This window comes from Plecotus auritus (assembly GCF_963455305.1).
Source record: "Plecotus auritus genome assembly, chromosome: 10".
Taxonomy (NCBI): Eukaryota; Metazoa; Chordata; class Mammalia; order Chiroptera; family Vespertilionidae; genus Plecotus; species Plecotus auritus.
The window spans coordinates 18,996,286-19,011,331 of record NC_137785.1 but is presented as its reverse complement, the minus strand read 5'-3'; the positions used below and the strand labels follow the sequence as shown (position 1 = coordinate 19,011,331).

General features: G+C 56.3%; 1 protein-coding gene across 1 annotated transcript; it reads left to right on the top strand.

The window, feature by feature from the left end:
* The first annotated feature begins 4,849 nt into the window (after nucleotides 1-4,849).
* Nucleotides 4,850-12,320, top strand: ERF (ETS2 repressor factor). Its single transcript, XM_080645500.1, has 4 exons — nucleotides 4,850-5,008; nucleotides 9,390-9,624; nucleotides 9,982-10,097; nucleotides 10,202-12,320. Exons 1-4 carry the CDS (start codon nucleotides 4,987-4,989, stop codon nucleotides 11,470-11,472), a joined length of 1,644 nt encoding a protein of 547 aa, XP_080501626.1. The 5' UTR covers nucleotides 4,850-4,986; the 3' UTR covers nucleotides 11,473-12,320.
* Nucleotides 12,321-15,046: the final 2,726 nt, after the last annotated feature.

Here is a 15,046-nt window from a genome sequence, read left to right as displayed (position 1 = left end):
CATGGGGCTCATATCACTTATGTGGGTCACCCTGTCTGTATGAGCTTTCTGTCGGTCACACATGAGCACTGTCTATATGGGATTTATACTGTTCATATGAGAGTCACACTGTATATGGAGGTTTATATTAGTTATGGACACTCTACTGTCTGTATGGGTTTTTATTGTGGGGTGATACCAGCCGTGTGTCTACTCACTTCACACCAGCAAATAAGTTTCACCAGCCTGTTCTGTGCCAGACTAGGATCTAGGTACCAGCGATAAAGTAGCTAAGAAAACAGTCCAAACCCCTGCTTTGTGGAGCTGACATTCAGTAGGACAAGCAAACCCTTTAAGGATTTTTCCTGTTTATGTGATTCATATCAGGGTTCAGATGTTTTAGGGGGTTGTGCTGGCATCAACTGGCCATAAGAGTGTCTCTATGTGTCTGGGGCTACATTTATTGGTATTACGTTGGGTATAGGGAGTTCACTGTTCAAAGATGAGTTTATTCTCTCATAGATTGTCAAGCACTGTGCCAGGCTTGGAGGATACTACAGGCAACAAAACCCCTGCCCTCTTAGAGCTGACAATAAAGAGGAGGGATTCAGACAATAAGCAAATACGTTGTGGAGATATGTCAGATGAGGATAAGGGCTATGAAGAAAAATAGTATATAAAAGGGATTTGGGATCTAGGAAGGTCAGGTAAGATCTTGGGAAGGTGCTTTTTGAGTGAAAACCTGAAGGGGATGAAGGACAGAACTATGCAGACTTCTGGGGGGAAAAGTTTTACAGGCAGATGAAACAACATTGGCAAAAATCCCCCAAGCAGAAATATGTCTGGCATATTCAAGAAATAGCCAAGAGGCCCTAGCTGGTTTGGCTCAGTGGATAGGACGTCAGCCTGCAGACTGAAGGGTCTTGGGTTCGATTCCGGTCAAGGGCACATGTCTGGGTTGTGGGCTCGGTCCCCAGTTGGGGGCGTGCAGGAGGCAGCCGATCAATGATTCTCTCTCATCATTGATGTTTCTGTCTCTCTATCCCTCTCCCTTCCTCTCCGAAATCAATAAAAATATATATTTTTAAAAAATAGCCAAGCCAAAACCGGTTTGGCTCAGTGGATAGAGCGTCAGCCTGTGGACTGAAAGGTCCCAGGTTCGATTCCGGTCAAGGGCATGTAACTTGGTTGCGGGCACATCCCCAGTGGGAGGTGTGCAGGAGGCAGCTGGTCGATGTTTCTCTCTCATCGATGTTTCTGACTATCTATCCCTCTCCCTTCCTCTCTGTAAAATATCAATAAAATATATTTTTAAAAAAAAATAGCCAAGAGGATGGAGATGAAGGGAAAGGTGAGGTGAGGAGTTGGCTTTTACTCCCAGTGGGCAAAAGGCAGCAAAGAGATATCATCTGATTTAATAGAATGTCTCTGGCTGTGGGTAGAGCACAGACTGTAGGGGCTGGTGGAAGGAGGGAGACAAGTGAGAAGACCCCAGACCAGGGGTGTGGTGGTGACAGTGGAGAGTAGCTAATTCTGAAGTAGCTTAAGTCAGAGCTGATGGGACATCCCTTCAGATTGGATGACAGATGAGGGAAAGGGGTCATGGATGACTCTAAGGTATTCAACCTGAGCAACCAGCAAAATGGAGTTGCAATTTCCTAAGATGGTAAAGACGGGGGGTAGGTGGGGACAGTTGGGGGAAGCTCAGGAAGACCATCTTGACTTGGCGAACTTGAGAAATCCAAATGGAGATGCAGGTGAAGCACTTTGATGTGTGAGATTGGAATTCGGGAAGGATCCTGAGCTGAGAGAGAGAAATTTGGGTACAATCAGCATAGAGATGGAACATGAGGAGAGAAGAGGACTGGGACTGAGCCCTGGGGCCCTTCAGCATTTCAAGTCAGGGAGATGAGGAAGGGTGATGCCATCATGGGGTTACATTTTCTGTTTGTGATGGTCTACACTGTTTACGTGGCTACACACTCTATAGGGTGAGTCATACTATTTCTAAGGGAACTACAATGTTCATAGAGTAGTAATACTTCATTATTGATCACAGGGGGGTGGGGGGTTGTGACTATGATTTTTTTTTTGTTCCCTCAGTTTCCAGGAGTGAAGTCTTAAAGGGTTGCGACTTCTGTGGGGACAGGTTCTGTCCATGCCTTAGCTTGACAACAATAGGATGAATGTTATCTGTGTTAGGACAGTAAACTGGAACAAAGATTGCTAGCTCCATGGGAGGATAGGGGTGTCCTCACTGATCAGACAGAATTGTTTTCTTCATGGAGTGTTACACTTTCCATCACAGGCTAGTTCTGGGTTTGACAGGCTGGGCTTTTCACCGGTCCAGGAGGCTTTCCATAGTAAACTGGAGATGGGTCCCCTTGTTCATTGGAGTTGACATAGCCCTGGGGTTGGATGTTATGTCTTCAAGGAATGAGTAGTGATGAATAATTTTAATCACTAGTTCACAATACCTGGGTGTTTCACATAGTAATGGTGGGATTCACCTTCCCTGGAGGGGATTCTTGGTGTTGAAGAGGCAACTGAACTATCCAAGAGGGTTCACATTTCTATGGTGAAATCACATGGACCCCTAAGTGGTTGTAGCATCTGTGACCAGGTTTTCACAAGCCACCAGAGGTTACACTGTCCAGGGGACATTTCCACCAGGGACTCTCATTCTCTGTGGGTGGTAGGGACACTCCCATCAAGTATGCCCACCATCCATAATTGTGTTTCACAGAAGCAGTGGGATTGAGTTTACCCAACTGTCAGGGTGGGATTATGCCATTAACAGGCGATTTCACACTGTCAATGCTGTGTGTTTATTGTCTACAGTTGGAGTCTGTAGGGAGAGGGGTGCTTACATTATCCATAGGGTACATAGCTCACTCTGCTAATAATTAACAGTATTTATGGCATACTTATTTCACATCCCAGATTTCTCACAACAACCTGGTTATGTAGGCTCTGATAATATCCCCATTTTACAGATGAGGAAACTATGGCTCATGGAGGTACACTGGCTCTCTGTCAGAGACAGGAAGTAAAAGAGGTAGGGTTGCAACCCAGGTCTCTGACTTGATGGTGGGAGGGCAGGGGTCACTAAGGCTATTGTCTTTGAAACTCTGCATTATCTTTATCCAAGGGTGGAGGGCAGTAAAAGTGGTAGTAAGGCCTAGGACTTAAGAGTGATGGTTTCCAATTGAATAGATCTGGATTTGAATTCTGGCTCCAACACTTCATGACTGAAGGACTTTGGCAGACTTCCCCATCTGGACCTCACTTTCTTAATCTGTAAATGGGTATAGCAATAGTAATTCTCCTATTTGGGCTTTTGTAAGGATTAAATGAATGAGATGATGCCCTGGACAGTGCTTGGCCTAGTGCCTGGCACATTATGAGCGCTAGGAATTTGGGAGCAGTTATAACGATGATGATGATGATGATTGCAGGACCACACTGCTCCCAGAAGGTTACAATATCCGTGGGGTAGCTGCAGTGTCAGTAGTCAAGGTTACATAATTAATTCACCAGGGGTTGATGCTTCCCGGTAGTCCTTGATCTCCCCAGGGAAGAGGCCTGAGGCTTCTACTGAGGCACTGGTGAGGGACTTCCTGTTGTAAGGCAGCTAGGAACTCAGCAACGGAGGCTGGACTTGAAACCCTAAGAACCCAGAGCTGACCCTGCAGGCCTTCCCTCCCAGTAGCCTAGCTCTCCCTGCCCCTCTTCTGGGCTTCAGCCTCTTTGAGCACCCCTCCCCCATAATCCCATCCTCTGGTACCTCAGAGTCTTTTTTGAGACTCTGCTTCCAGGCTCCGCCTGTGAGTATTGCTTCTACTTGCCCTTTCCCCGTTGGTGGCTCCGCTAGCCATCTGATCAGCTCTGATTTCCTGTTTCCCCAAGCCGAAGGCTCCTTCCATCCCTCCCAGCTTCGGAGCACAGACTTAACACTGCCCTACACGCTGGCCTTCATCCTTAAGCCCTGCCTTCCTCTCTCTTAGCGACTCCCCAGTGCCCCTTGGGAGCACATTTGTTCGGACTTTGGTCGCCCCCTCGTATCCTGGCTCCACCACCGGAACCCTCTGTCCTGGTGGTGGAGGTGGGGGTACCTCCGGTGTTGGCCGGTCCCCTGGACAGCTGCAGCTTGGGGATGGTGGGGGAGCTCCCCAATGCATTCTCTTTGGTCACTTCCTCCCCAGCTGGGATTGGGGCTATCTGGAAGGCCAAGACCCCATCCCCGGAGGAGCCAAGGGCACAGCCGCCTCCTCATTTCCGATGCTGGGAAATGCTTTCCACCCATTCCACCCCACCCCTGGACAGCTGCCCCCATTCAGACTCAGGGTTGGGAGGGCAGGGGTAAAGCTAGGCTGGGAAATGTGATCTTGACCATCTTCCAAGGTTCTGACCGCCCCCCGGCCCAGCAGAGAAGATTCTGCCTCCTCCCAAAAGGTCCACGCCTCCTCCCGACAAAAGTTGCTGCCCCTCCCTGAGAAGGTACCCCCCTGCCCTCTTACAGGCTTCCCAAAAGACAATCTGGATCCCGCAGTGGGCAGGAGAGGAGGGGAGGCAGGTCCTGAGTGCCGAGGACTTAAGTTATCTGCAGACTCGGAGTCTCCGAGAAGGGTCATGACCCCTGAGACCCCATTCCACCACCAACCCCCACCTTCCTTCCTCCCCCGTTGCGCGGCCCCTTTAAGCTCAGAGCCGGCGAGTCCTCAGTGGCTGCACGCCGGAGAGAGTGTGTGTGAGTGCGCCGGGAGGGGGCGGGCGCAGTGTCTCCATGGCGACGCGGCGGTGACGTCGCCGGCCCGGGGGCGTGGGCGTCCCGGCCCCGGAGTGCGATATTAACCCGGGAGGCGGCGGCGGGGAGGGGAGAGGCTCTGAGAGGCGAGGCCGGGTGAAACGGCGAGGGCGGCCCGACCGGCGCGGGACGGGACGGGGCAGCGCGGGCCCCGGGAGCTGCGGCCCGGAGTCGGGGTGCCTTGCCCCGGGCCCCCCAGCATGAAGACCCCGGCAGACACAGGTGGGGGCGGGGGCAGCACGTGTGGGGGAGACTTGTTGCCCCGGGAAACCAGGCGGAGAAACTTTGGGGGGGCAGAGGGGTTGCGGAGGAGCCCGAGTGATCCTCAGTTCCGGGGGACCCCCAAGCACGCGAGACCTGTTGCATCTCACGGCGCGAGCGGGGGGGGGTTGCTGCATGGGACCCCCAATTTCTGGTTCCGGGCGGAGAGGTTTGGGTGCTGCGAATCTTGGTCCTCTCCCTGACTGGACACCGAAAGCTGGGTTCTACCCCACTCCCAGGATAAAGGGGGTGGCGGGGTCCCACCCCGCCGTTATGTCACGTTGCACTCTGGGGGCCGGGACGTGTGCGGGGCGTTGGGGGGCTGTCCACGGGGCCCGCTATCCCCGGTTCCGTGCTGCGCGGTCCGGCCGGTGACCTTCACTGCGGTGCGTGCCCTGCATCGGCTTAGAGGGGGACAAGAGATGGCTTTTAGGAGGAGGGCGTGAGTGAGGATCTGGGACTCGGGGTCCGGGCTCCTCTGCCCTTCCCCCGCCCGTCTCCGCCGGCTCCTCACTCCCCCGCCCGCACGGAGTCGCAAAGTTCCAAAGCGCTGCCCGAACGTTCGAAAAAGGAACTTTTTGTTTCCGACCTTAGAACGCGCGGCTTTAAGGTGGCTCAGGGGAGACCTGGGTACCTTCTTCCCGCCCCGCCGGGGCCGGAGGTTGAGCAGGGTAGGGGAGGTGGGGTGGACGCGGAGGCTACCCCCTCGCCCCCCCTTCCGCACCCAGCTCTTCTCTTTCAACCGGCCGTCTTTTTCCTCCGCCCCCCTCTTCTCCGCCAACTTGCTCCTCCTTAAGGGGCCAAGGTTCCCCTCCCCCGCTCGGTCGGCGGGCGGGGGGCAACGGGATTAACCCCCCTCCCACTCGGACTTTCCCCCCTCTCCAGCCCTCCCTCGCCGCCCCCGAGCTCCAGCGGCTGGACTTTGCGCCGGGGCGCGCTGGGGGGAGGGGTCCCAGCCGCCCCCTGCCCGTCCACCCCGTCGGAATCCGGCCCCGGGCGGGGACGGGGGAGGGGGAAGGGGGCCGGGCGCCGCTGTTCAAACTTGTTTCCTTCCCCCGGCGGCGGCTGCGGCTCGGCTCCTGTGTGCGGGTGTGTGCCCCGACCGGCCCACCCACCCCGCCCCCCCTCCGCTCGGTGGGTGGGGGCGGCTCTTAAAGGGCTGGAAGCTGGGCTCCGGAGCTTTGGGAAGGCGCTTAGGGATTGGGACTGAGGAGGGGGGCAGGGGTGCGGAGTGCTGTAGGGTCAGTCACGTGCGACCCACATACTCTCTGGCTCCCGCGGGCTCCCGGGCCGCTGGGCTTTAGGGGCAGCAGGAGACTCCCCTTCCCCCGAGGAGTAGGTCCAGGCGCCCAGACAACCCCGCCTTGTCTTCCCTCCCTGCTACGGGCCTTGCCCTGGTGGGACCGGCCGGGCCGCTCCCCCAACTCTATCTTGGGGCCGAGCCGCATGTGGGTTCCCCGACTGGGGGGAGGGATGGGGGCCTGGGATGGCCTGCCGGTGGTCCGTCGGTTCGTCGGTCTCTGCCTTTTGGTCGGCGGCTGTGTGCCCCTCCATCCGATCCTCCATCCCGGCCCCTCTCCTCTGCGCGGCTGTTTCCCACTTCCTGTTTTCTTCCCGGCTCTGGCGCCACCGAGGGCTGCCTGGAGTGGGGGAGGTGGTGGGGCCCCCCAGGAGGCCAGCGTGCTCTTCCTTTACCACCACCCCTCCCTTCCGATTCCCCCCTATTCTCTTAAAAAAAGTTTGGACGGTCATGTGAACTTGGGGGGTGTCCAGGAGTTTGGCTCCCCCAGGCTTCCACAGTCTGTCAGGGAGAATCTACCCCGCCTCTGTGGGACCCAGGTGTGCCGTCTGGGACCCCGCCGTTGTACTAACCCTTCCTGTCTGCTGCCATTTCTCCACCCTGTCTCACAATGTCCTGCACCCCTCTCAGGGTCAGCTGCTCTCTCCCTGCCCCCAATGTCCCTCTTATGCTCCAGAGGTCTTACACTCCCAAGCTTTCTTGGTGCAGGCCTGGTGGTTCCCTGATTTAAGCACGTGGACTCAGACACAGCACACACTCACACATGCTCCCCTTGCTCGTGCCTGGCTCCTGGCTCCAAGGCTCCAAGGCTCCAAGGCCTGGGGAACAGAGCCCCATTGAAACACCCTGACGTCACCCTCCCTTCTTCCTTCTCCCCCCAAAGCTGGGAACAGGCCCTCATGTATGCCATGTCCGATGAGGAAAGCCAGTGTAGGGGTGGGCCTGGTAGTAGGGTGCGTCCCTGCCAGAGTGGGAGCCAGGGCCCTGTGGGAGCCAGCGTCCTGGCCCCCAAGGGGGGCTGTCCAGGCAGGGGGCTTCACAAGGGGGCCTGGGACAGCCCCTGGTATGCAGCTTTTGAGGCCTTTCCAGAGCCCCCTACCTCCTTTCCCAGTTCCTTTGTGTTGCATGTAGTCTCTCTCCTTCTCTTCTGCAAAGTTTATTTTTAGCCTCCTGCTCCCCCGCTCCCAGGACTGTCGCTGCACATACGTTGCCTGGTTACCGGGACAAGGAGGCTGGGGTGGGTGGGTTGGGAAGGGTGGCTTTAATTTGGGGGGTAGGGTGGAAGTCAGCACACCCCTCCAAACCTAGACTGTCTCAGGGGCTTTATCCCCACCCTGTCTTCCTGGCTCTGAGTGCCAGATTGGAGTTTAGGTGGGAGCTACATGGAGCTTGGTGTCCTGGTGGGGCCAGGAGCTTTTTGGAGGGGATGGGAGAGTTTATGGAGCTCTGGTTTGCTCACTTGGGTTCCCAAGGGTTTCTGGGGCCTGGGTTCTCAAGCAGGATGGGGATAATGGGGTGAACACTTGGATTCCTGAGAGAAGGATAGGGCTATGGATGCTGGGGTCCCTGGAAGGCGTTGTCAGGGGCTGTCACTTCTGAATTAAGCAGTGGCTGCTAATGTCTGCTGTAGGTCATATCCCTGGTTTGAGGCTGGGATTTCTGAATGGGGCAGGGACTCAGTGGAGCATGCTGGCCCGGGGTGGGAGCTGGGCCCCTGTGGGGGAGAGAGTCTGCTCTGGATTTAGAGGGGGCGGACCCTGTGGGAGCAGGAACTGCTGGTCCCCTGTGTCCCCAAGAGGAAGAATCCCCTTTTGGATTCCAGACTGGGGTGGAGTCCCAGCATTGCCCCAGGCTTGGTTGGTACCTGCTTGAGCTTGGGGCTTGAACCAGGGCCAGCCTGGAGAGAGGCTGACCCACACAGCCTGACTGGGATTTGGGACCCCGCCCATTTTTAGCTGTCTATCCTTGCCTTCTCCCTCTAGTGGCATCAGGGCCCCTGCCCTGCCTCCCCTCCTTCCCTCCTCCCACCCCTCCATTACCGGCTGCCTAGTGCTGAATTATTGATGGTCCCTGATTACCCGGGGGTTTGGGAAATGACAACAACCGCAGCCCCCCCACCTCCTCCCCCCCAGGCTGCCCACCCCCTCTAGGGACCAGCCAGCCCACCACCAACCTCTATCCAAGGTTAATGCTGGGGGCGGGTAGGCAGGTGGGCAGGGAAATAGCTGAGGATGAGAAGGCAGAAGGGGAAATAGACTCCAGCCTATTCAATCTTGAGGCCTGGGCTGTGGCCCTCCAGCCAGGTTGGGCCCATGTGCCTGGGTCTGGGGAGGGCAGTGCGGCACAGAGGGTCCGGGCTTGGGGGGCCTCTCTCAGACAGTCTGGGTTTCACTCTCCAGGGAAGACAGAAGCCTCTGTGTGTGCAAGCGCTGACCTCATCGTCAACCAGCCACCCCACCCCTCCTGGTCCTTTTAAGAAAAAAAAAAAAGAAAAAAGAAAAAAAAAGCCTCTCGGGTCTTGGGGTGGGAGTAAGGGCTCTGGTAGGTCTTGGGAGGGGGACAGTGTATGTTCCTAGGAAGGGGACCAGCGGAGCTTGCAGGGGTGGGGGTCAGTATGACTGGCTCTGAATGGGAATGGGGGTCCTGGGGGGCCTTGCCCCAACCATCTGGCCACATGTACCCCTTCCTGCCCTTCCCCCACTGGCAGCCCTGCCCGCCGGCCTGGCTTGGTGCCTGGCCCCCTGGCACTGGCCCCGGGACCCGCCGCCACCCGCCGCCGCCGGTTTCCTGTTTCTCCCGGTGTTGCTGGAGCAGGCTCCAGCCTCCCCCCTCCCCATCTAGCCCCCTCACACACAGACAGACACACACTGTCTCTCTTGCCTACCCAGGTCTTGTCTTGGCTTAGGGGAGATGGATTTCCCCATGTTGAGGGTGGGGTAGGAGGTAGTCCCTGGGCAGTGGGGGTGGGGGTGGGAGGGGAGGGGGCAGAGGCCTGGACTTGGCACCCTAACCTGGAGCCACTTCCCTGCCTGCCGTCCCCAGGGTTTGCCTTCCCGGATTGGGCCTACAAGCCAGAGTCGTCCCCTGGCTCGAGGCAGATCCAGCTGTGGCACTTCATCCTGGAGCTGCTGCGGAAGGAGGAGTACCAGGGTGTCATCGCCTGGCAGGGGGACTACGGGGAATTCGTCATCAAGGACCCCGACGAGGTGGCCCGGCTCTGGGGTGTCCGCAAGTGCAAGCCCCAGATGAATTACGACAAGCTGAGCCGGGCCCTGCGGTGAGGAGGGCGCACAGCCCCTGGGCAGATAGGACAGTTCCCCACCATTGGGGAGCCCCTGACCTCTGGGAATAAACTTTGGGTTTGACTCCTGGCTCTTGCAAGTCGTAGCCATTGACCTTAGGCAAGTCCGAACCCTTCTCTGAACCCATTTGCCAAACAGAGGTATCCTGAGAAGAGAATAGTCATGGGTGTGGCCTGAGCGGAGAGCTGGTCCTTACCCTTGGGTACTTGGTTTCTCTCTTGTGGCCTAGGTGTCTCAGTCTCCCTCCATGAGCAGCACCTAAGGCATGTCATGGTATGGGGTCCAGATTTGAGTCCCCTGTGACTAACCTGATGGTGTCTCTGCATCCACAGCTATTATTATAACAAACGCATTCTGCACAAAACTAAGGGGAAACGGTTCACCTACAAATTCAACTTCAACAAACTGGTGCTCGTTAATTACCCTTTCATTGATGTGGGCCTGGCTGGTGAGTACCAGGGCTGGCAGGAACCGCCTCTGAGGGAAGAGAGGGTCTGTCTGTCTGTCCGGGCTAGGCCAGTGGCCTTGACACCATGTCTTCTTTCCTGCCAGGGGGTGCGGTGCCCCAGAGTGCCCCTCCAGTGCCATCGGGTGGCAGCCACTTCCGATTCCCTCCTTCAACACCCTCTGAGGTGCTGTCCCCCACTGAGGACCCCCGCTCACCACCAGCCTGCTCTTCGTCCTCATCCTCCCTCTTCTCGGCTGTGGTGGCCCGACGCCTGGGCCGAGGCTCAGTCAGTGACTGTAGTGATGGCACTTCAGAGTTGGAGGAGCCACTGGGAGAGGACCCCCGGGCCCGACCAACAGGCCCTCCGGAGTTGGGTGCCTTCCGCGGGCCCCCACTGGCCCGCCTGCCCCATGACCCTGGCGTCTTCCGTGTTTACCCCCGGCCCCGGGGTGGCCCTGAGCCCCTGAGCCCCTTCCCTGTGTCCCCTCTGGCTGGGCCTGGCTCCCTGTTACCGCCTCAGCTCTCACCAGCTCTGCCCATGACGCCCACCCACCTGGCCTACACACCCTCGCCCACGCTGAGCCCTATGTATCCCAGTGGCGGTGGGGGCCCCAGTGGCTCGGGAGGCTCCCACTTCTCCTTCAGCCCTGAGGACATGAAACGGTACCTGCAGGCCCACACCCAAAGCGTCTACAACTACCACCTCAGCCCCCGCGCCTTCCTGCACTACCCTGGGCTGGTGGTGCCCCAGCCCCAGCGCCCTGACAAGTGCCCGCTGCCACCCATGGCACCTGAGACCCCACCGGTCCCCTCATCAGCCTCGTCCTCCTCCTCCCCATTCAAGTTTAAGCTTCAACCACCCCCACTGGGACGCCGGCAGCGGGCAGCTGGCGAGAAGGCTCCAGTGGGCGCTGACAAGAGCAGTGGCATTGGCAGTGGTGGCAGCACAGGTGGGCTGGCTGAGGGGGCGGGGGCACTGGCCCCACCACCACCACCACCACCACCACCACAGATCAAGGTGGAACCTATCTCAGAAGGCGAGTCGGAGGAGGTGGAGGTGACTGACATAAGCGACGAGGATGAGGAAGATGGAGAGGTGTTCAAGACACCTCGTGTACCCCCTGTGCCCCCGAAACCTGAGCCAGGCGAGGTACCTGGGGCCACGCAGTGCATGCCCCTAAAGCTGCGCTTTAAACGTCGCTGGAGTGAAGACTGTCGCCTGGAGGGGGGTGGGGGCTCCACTGGGGGCCTCGAGGATGAGGGTGAGGACAAGAAGGTGCGAGGGGAGGCTGGGGGTCCCCTCACCCCGAGGCGGGTGAGCTCTGACCTCCAGCACGCCACAGCCCAGCTCTCTCTGGAGCATCGAGATTCCTGAGGGCTATGGGCAGGGGAATGTCCCCCCACCCCCGATGCTTCTTTTGCTGCCTTAACTCCCCTGTGTCCTGGAGGTGAGGGCAGCTCTAATTTCTTCCCTGCCTCCTCCCTTTCCTCTCTCCATGTTTTGTATAAAAGTTAAAAAAATTTTTTTTTTAATTGTGAGGGTGGGTGGGTGTCCAGGGCTGGGGGCTATCCAGTCTCTGGATTTCTAAGCTCTGGGCAAAGTGGTGGTGAGGGGTGTGGGGGGGGAGGGAGTTAAGGGGGCCACCTCCATTCTGGGGAATTTATATTTGAACTGAGGCTCTGGCCTCGATGCCCAGGAACTTTTTTATTACAATCGCTTAGGAAGTAAAGCCTTGTCTCCCTCCCCGTTCTGTGCCTCCTATACCTCTCTCTGTCCACCTCCAGCCATCCTTAGCCCCAGTTCAGCCTTCCCTGCCCCTCCAGGGGACATGAGTGCCTGGTTTCTAACCCCACAGGTTACAGCGGGAGAGTTGGACATTTATGATGAACCAAAAATTGTGTGAGGGGGGTAGGGGGGAGAGGAGGGTGAGGGGTGCCACCCATAGGCCACAAATTTCTACAAGTGCCTCTTCTACTCCCCACCCCAGCACTGGTCCAACCCTTTCACCCCCAGCTGCTCCTAGGACCAGCCCATAGGCAGGTGGGTGGGGGGTGGGAAAGGTGAACCCTGAAACCAAACTGGAAGCCCCCTCTGCCTCCCAGCTGGGGCCCCTTGGGGTGAGGGTCTGTGGTCAAGCCTTATTCTGTATTGGGGTGGAGGGTGGGAGGGGAGGGAAGTTGAGGGCTATTGGAGAATGTATTCGAAACAATAAAACTTTGGGCCTTTGGATGGAGTGATCTTTCTCACTGCAGGACCATAGCCTGTGCTAGATTCTGAAAGCTGGGGGCCTTGACTGGCTCCCCAGTGGATCAATGGCCAGAGTAGTGTCCCTGATCTCATCTGAATGGATCAAATCCAGGGCCTGGGAAATGATCTCCTGACCTTGAGGAACACATAACCCCCAGGGCCTGATGATTAAGGTCTGGAAGCCTACTCTGTCATCTGGTTGCTCCCCTATTCCACAGGGACCACTTGTCCTTGGAAGCATTTAGACACCTCACCTATTGCTTGAAAGGCCTTTCCTCTCTGTGTATGAATCGCTATCCATGTCCCTGGGCTCTGGTGAAGGCCTGGTCCTCCCTTTGCACTATCCTCTAGTGTCCTCCCACCTATCGCTTTCCTTAGGGCATTTCTGAGTTAGTCTGGGGTTCTTTGGGGACAGGCCTACACAGTCTCAAAATGTAGATCTTGCAGAGGATCTTAGTGATCTTCCCATGGAACCATGGGACACCCTCTGCCAAAAAGGTGAGATGGGACTGACTTAAGCAGAGTTGCTACTGATTGAGAGCTGCAGTGCTTTATCTCCAACATCCAGCAAGGTAGGGGAAGTGATTTAATGACTTAAGACCCTAAGCCCACAACCTAGCCAGCTTGGCTCAGTGGATACAGTGGTTCAATTCCGGCCAGGGGCACATGCCCAGGTTGCGGGCTCAAGCCCCACCTTCCTCTCTGAAATCAATAAAAATGTATTTAAAAAAAAAAAAAAAAAAAGACCCTAAGGCCCGCCACGACTTTCAATGAGGTCTGTCTCAGAAGTGTTTTTTCACCTCCTGAGTTTTCTTCTAAAATCAGGATGGTTGGATCCAGACCATGGTCTCAAGATCATAGGATCTGAGAGGTGAGCTCATCAAGCTAGAAACCTAGCTTGGAGAGCTCTCGTCAAGGATGGAAGAATCAGGAGGAAGCATCCAGGCTGCAAGTGCTCTTTGAGAGCCCAACTCCTTAAGTACTGGTGAGGTGCCTGAGACCCAGCGTTTTCCCAAAGCCACACAGCTGCTAAGAGACAATGAGAATGGAGGGCTCAGGGCCTGTTGGAATGGCTTCATTGGAACCCCACCCTGTGCAACTCCTCCCTATTTTCTCTTCGTCCTCTTTTCATGCCAGCCTAGAGTGGGTAGTCCCAGATGATGTCCGGAGGTTGGCAATGAAGAGAGGATCCAGGGATGGGGTATTGGCAGGAAACCGAGGCTCCAGTGGCAGCCTGTGGGCAACTGCTCCCTCTCCTGGGTGATGTAAGTCATTCCCATGGGTGGGGGGACACTGGGCTATTTCTGGAAGTTGGGATGAGGCATGTCTCCTGGCAACATAGATGCAGCCAATTTGGTGGTGGTGGTGTGAGGGAGAAAGGGGGATGTCATCACTTGGGGGAGGTGGGAGGACCCTGCCTATAGTCAGCTCCTGATTGCAGTGCCTTCAAAGCACCTCTAACAGTTCTAACATGGATTCATAAGCTCTCAGTTCCAGAACTGCTCTCCAGGTCAGACCAGACCCAAACAGACGCGGTGTCCCCAGTTTGGGCTGACCAAGATGTGAAAGGTGGCACCTGGTCTTGAAAACTCCAGTGGACCCTCTAATCTTTAGTGACCCACCTATATCTATTTAGTTTCTGCAAGACCATACCCTTGCTCCTTTCCACATCCTCCAGGATCTCTGGCTCCAAGTAGAAAGCCCTTTATAGATTTCATGACACTTCATCAATTAATTCATCCCATCAGAGGTTCCCTTCATACCTGTAACTCCCACAAACCCTCGAAGATCCTTCCTGATGCTTCTCATCCACTCCTTATCCCTTCAGGTCCCCCAGTTAGCAGTAGTTTCTCAGTCTCCCACAGACAGTTTAAGAACACCCCAAGTTCCCTCTGACGTCTCCACTGATCCCCAATAAGATCCCTTCACTTGTCCTCGCACTCCCCTGAGTACCTCCAGAAACCCATAGGCCCCTCAGACACTTACAACCTGCCCTAGCGCCGCTCAGCAAACGTTCTCAGTCATACAAACACCCTGGTTAAGATTCCCTGTCTCCCATGTATCCCAATGCCCTCGTGGCGGTTGCCTATGCGCTGCCCACTGCGCATGTCCCACGGGTTCTGGCCGTTAAGTAACCGCCACTATCCCGCCCCACTCCGCAGCCCTTCTGAGCCTTTGTGGTCCAGTGTAGGATTATTTCCCAGGCTTTGGGGCTTGACTCAGATTTTTGCTTTTCTACTCAGAGCTGCCGTCAGAGGGCAGCAGGCATTGTTTGGCTGAGAAACTACAACTCCCAGAAACACCTGCTCTGGGTTGTGCGTGATTCTGCCGTTTTCCTTGAGAAGGGAACGAAAGCGGGTCCGCGCTTTGCCTTTTGGTTAATGTAGTCCGAAAAGGCTTGAATGCTACCGGTCCGTCCCGGGGGTCTGCACCCATTGGGAATTGCAGTCAGGAACAGAGACTTTATTCAGACTTCAGAAAGGGCAGGGCAGTTAGTATGAACACAGGCTCGGATTCAAGTGACATCTAGAAATTGCATTTCCCATTATTCCACGAGGCAGGAGGGGCTTAAGGGTGATTTCATTCTAGTTCCAAGTATTTCCGGGACACATACACTTGCACGAACTGTTTCCCAGCTCCCTTTGGTGCTATTGTCCTTCCGGGTATTAATCGATAAATGGGGAGACATAATGCATGCACA

What these genes read in the sequence shown, in the direction of transcription:
- ERF (XM_080645500.1), top strand. Translation starts at nt 4,987, where the DNA reads ATGAAGACCCCGGCAGACACAG. An exon ending in GAAGACCCCGGCAGACACAG is followed by an intron (nt 5,009 to 9,389) that starts GTGGGGGCGGGG and finishes TGCCGTCCCCAG; the next exon opens with GGTTTGCCTTCCCGGATTGG. An exon ending in CATTGATGTGGGCCTGGCTG is followed by an intron (nt 10,098 to 10,201) that starts GTGAGTACCAGG and finishes CTTTCCTGCCAG; the next exon opens with GGGGTGCGGTGCCCCAGAGT.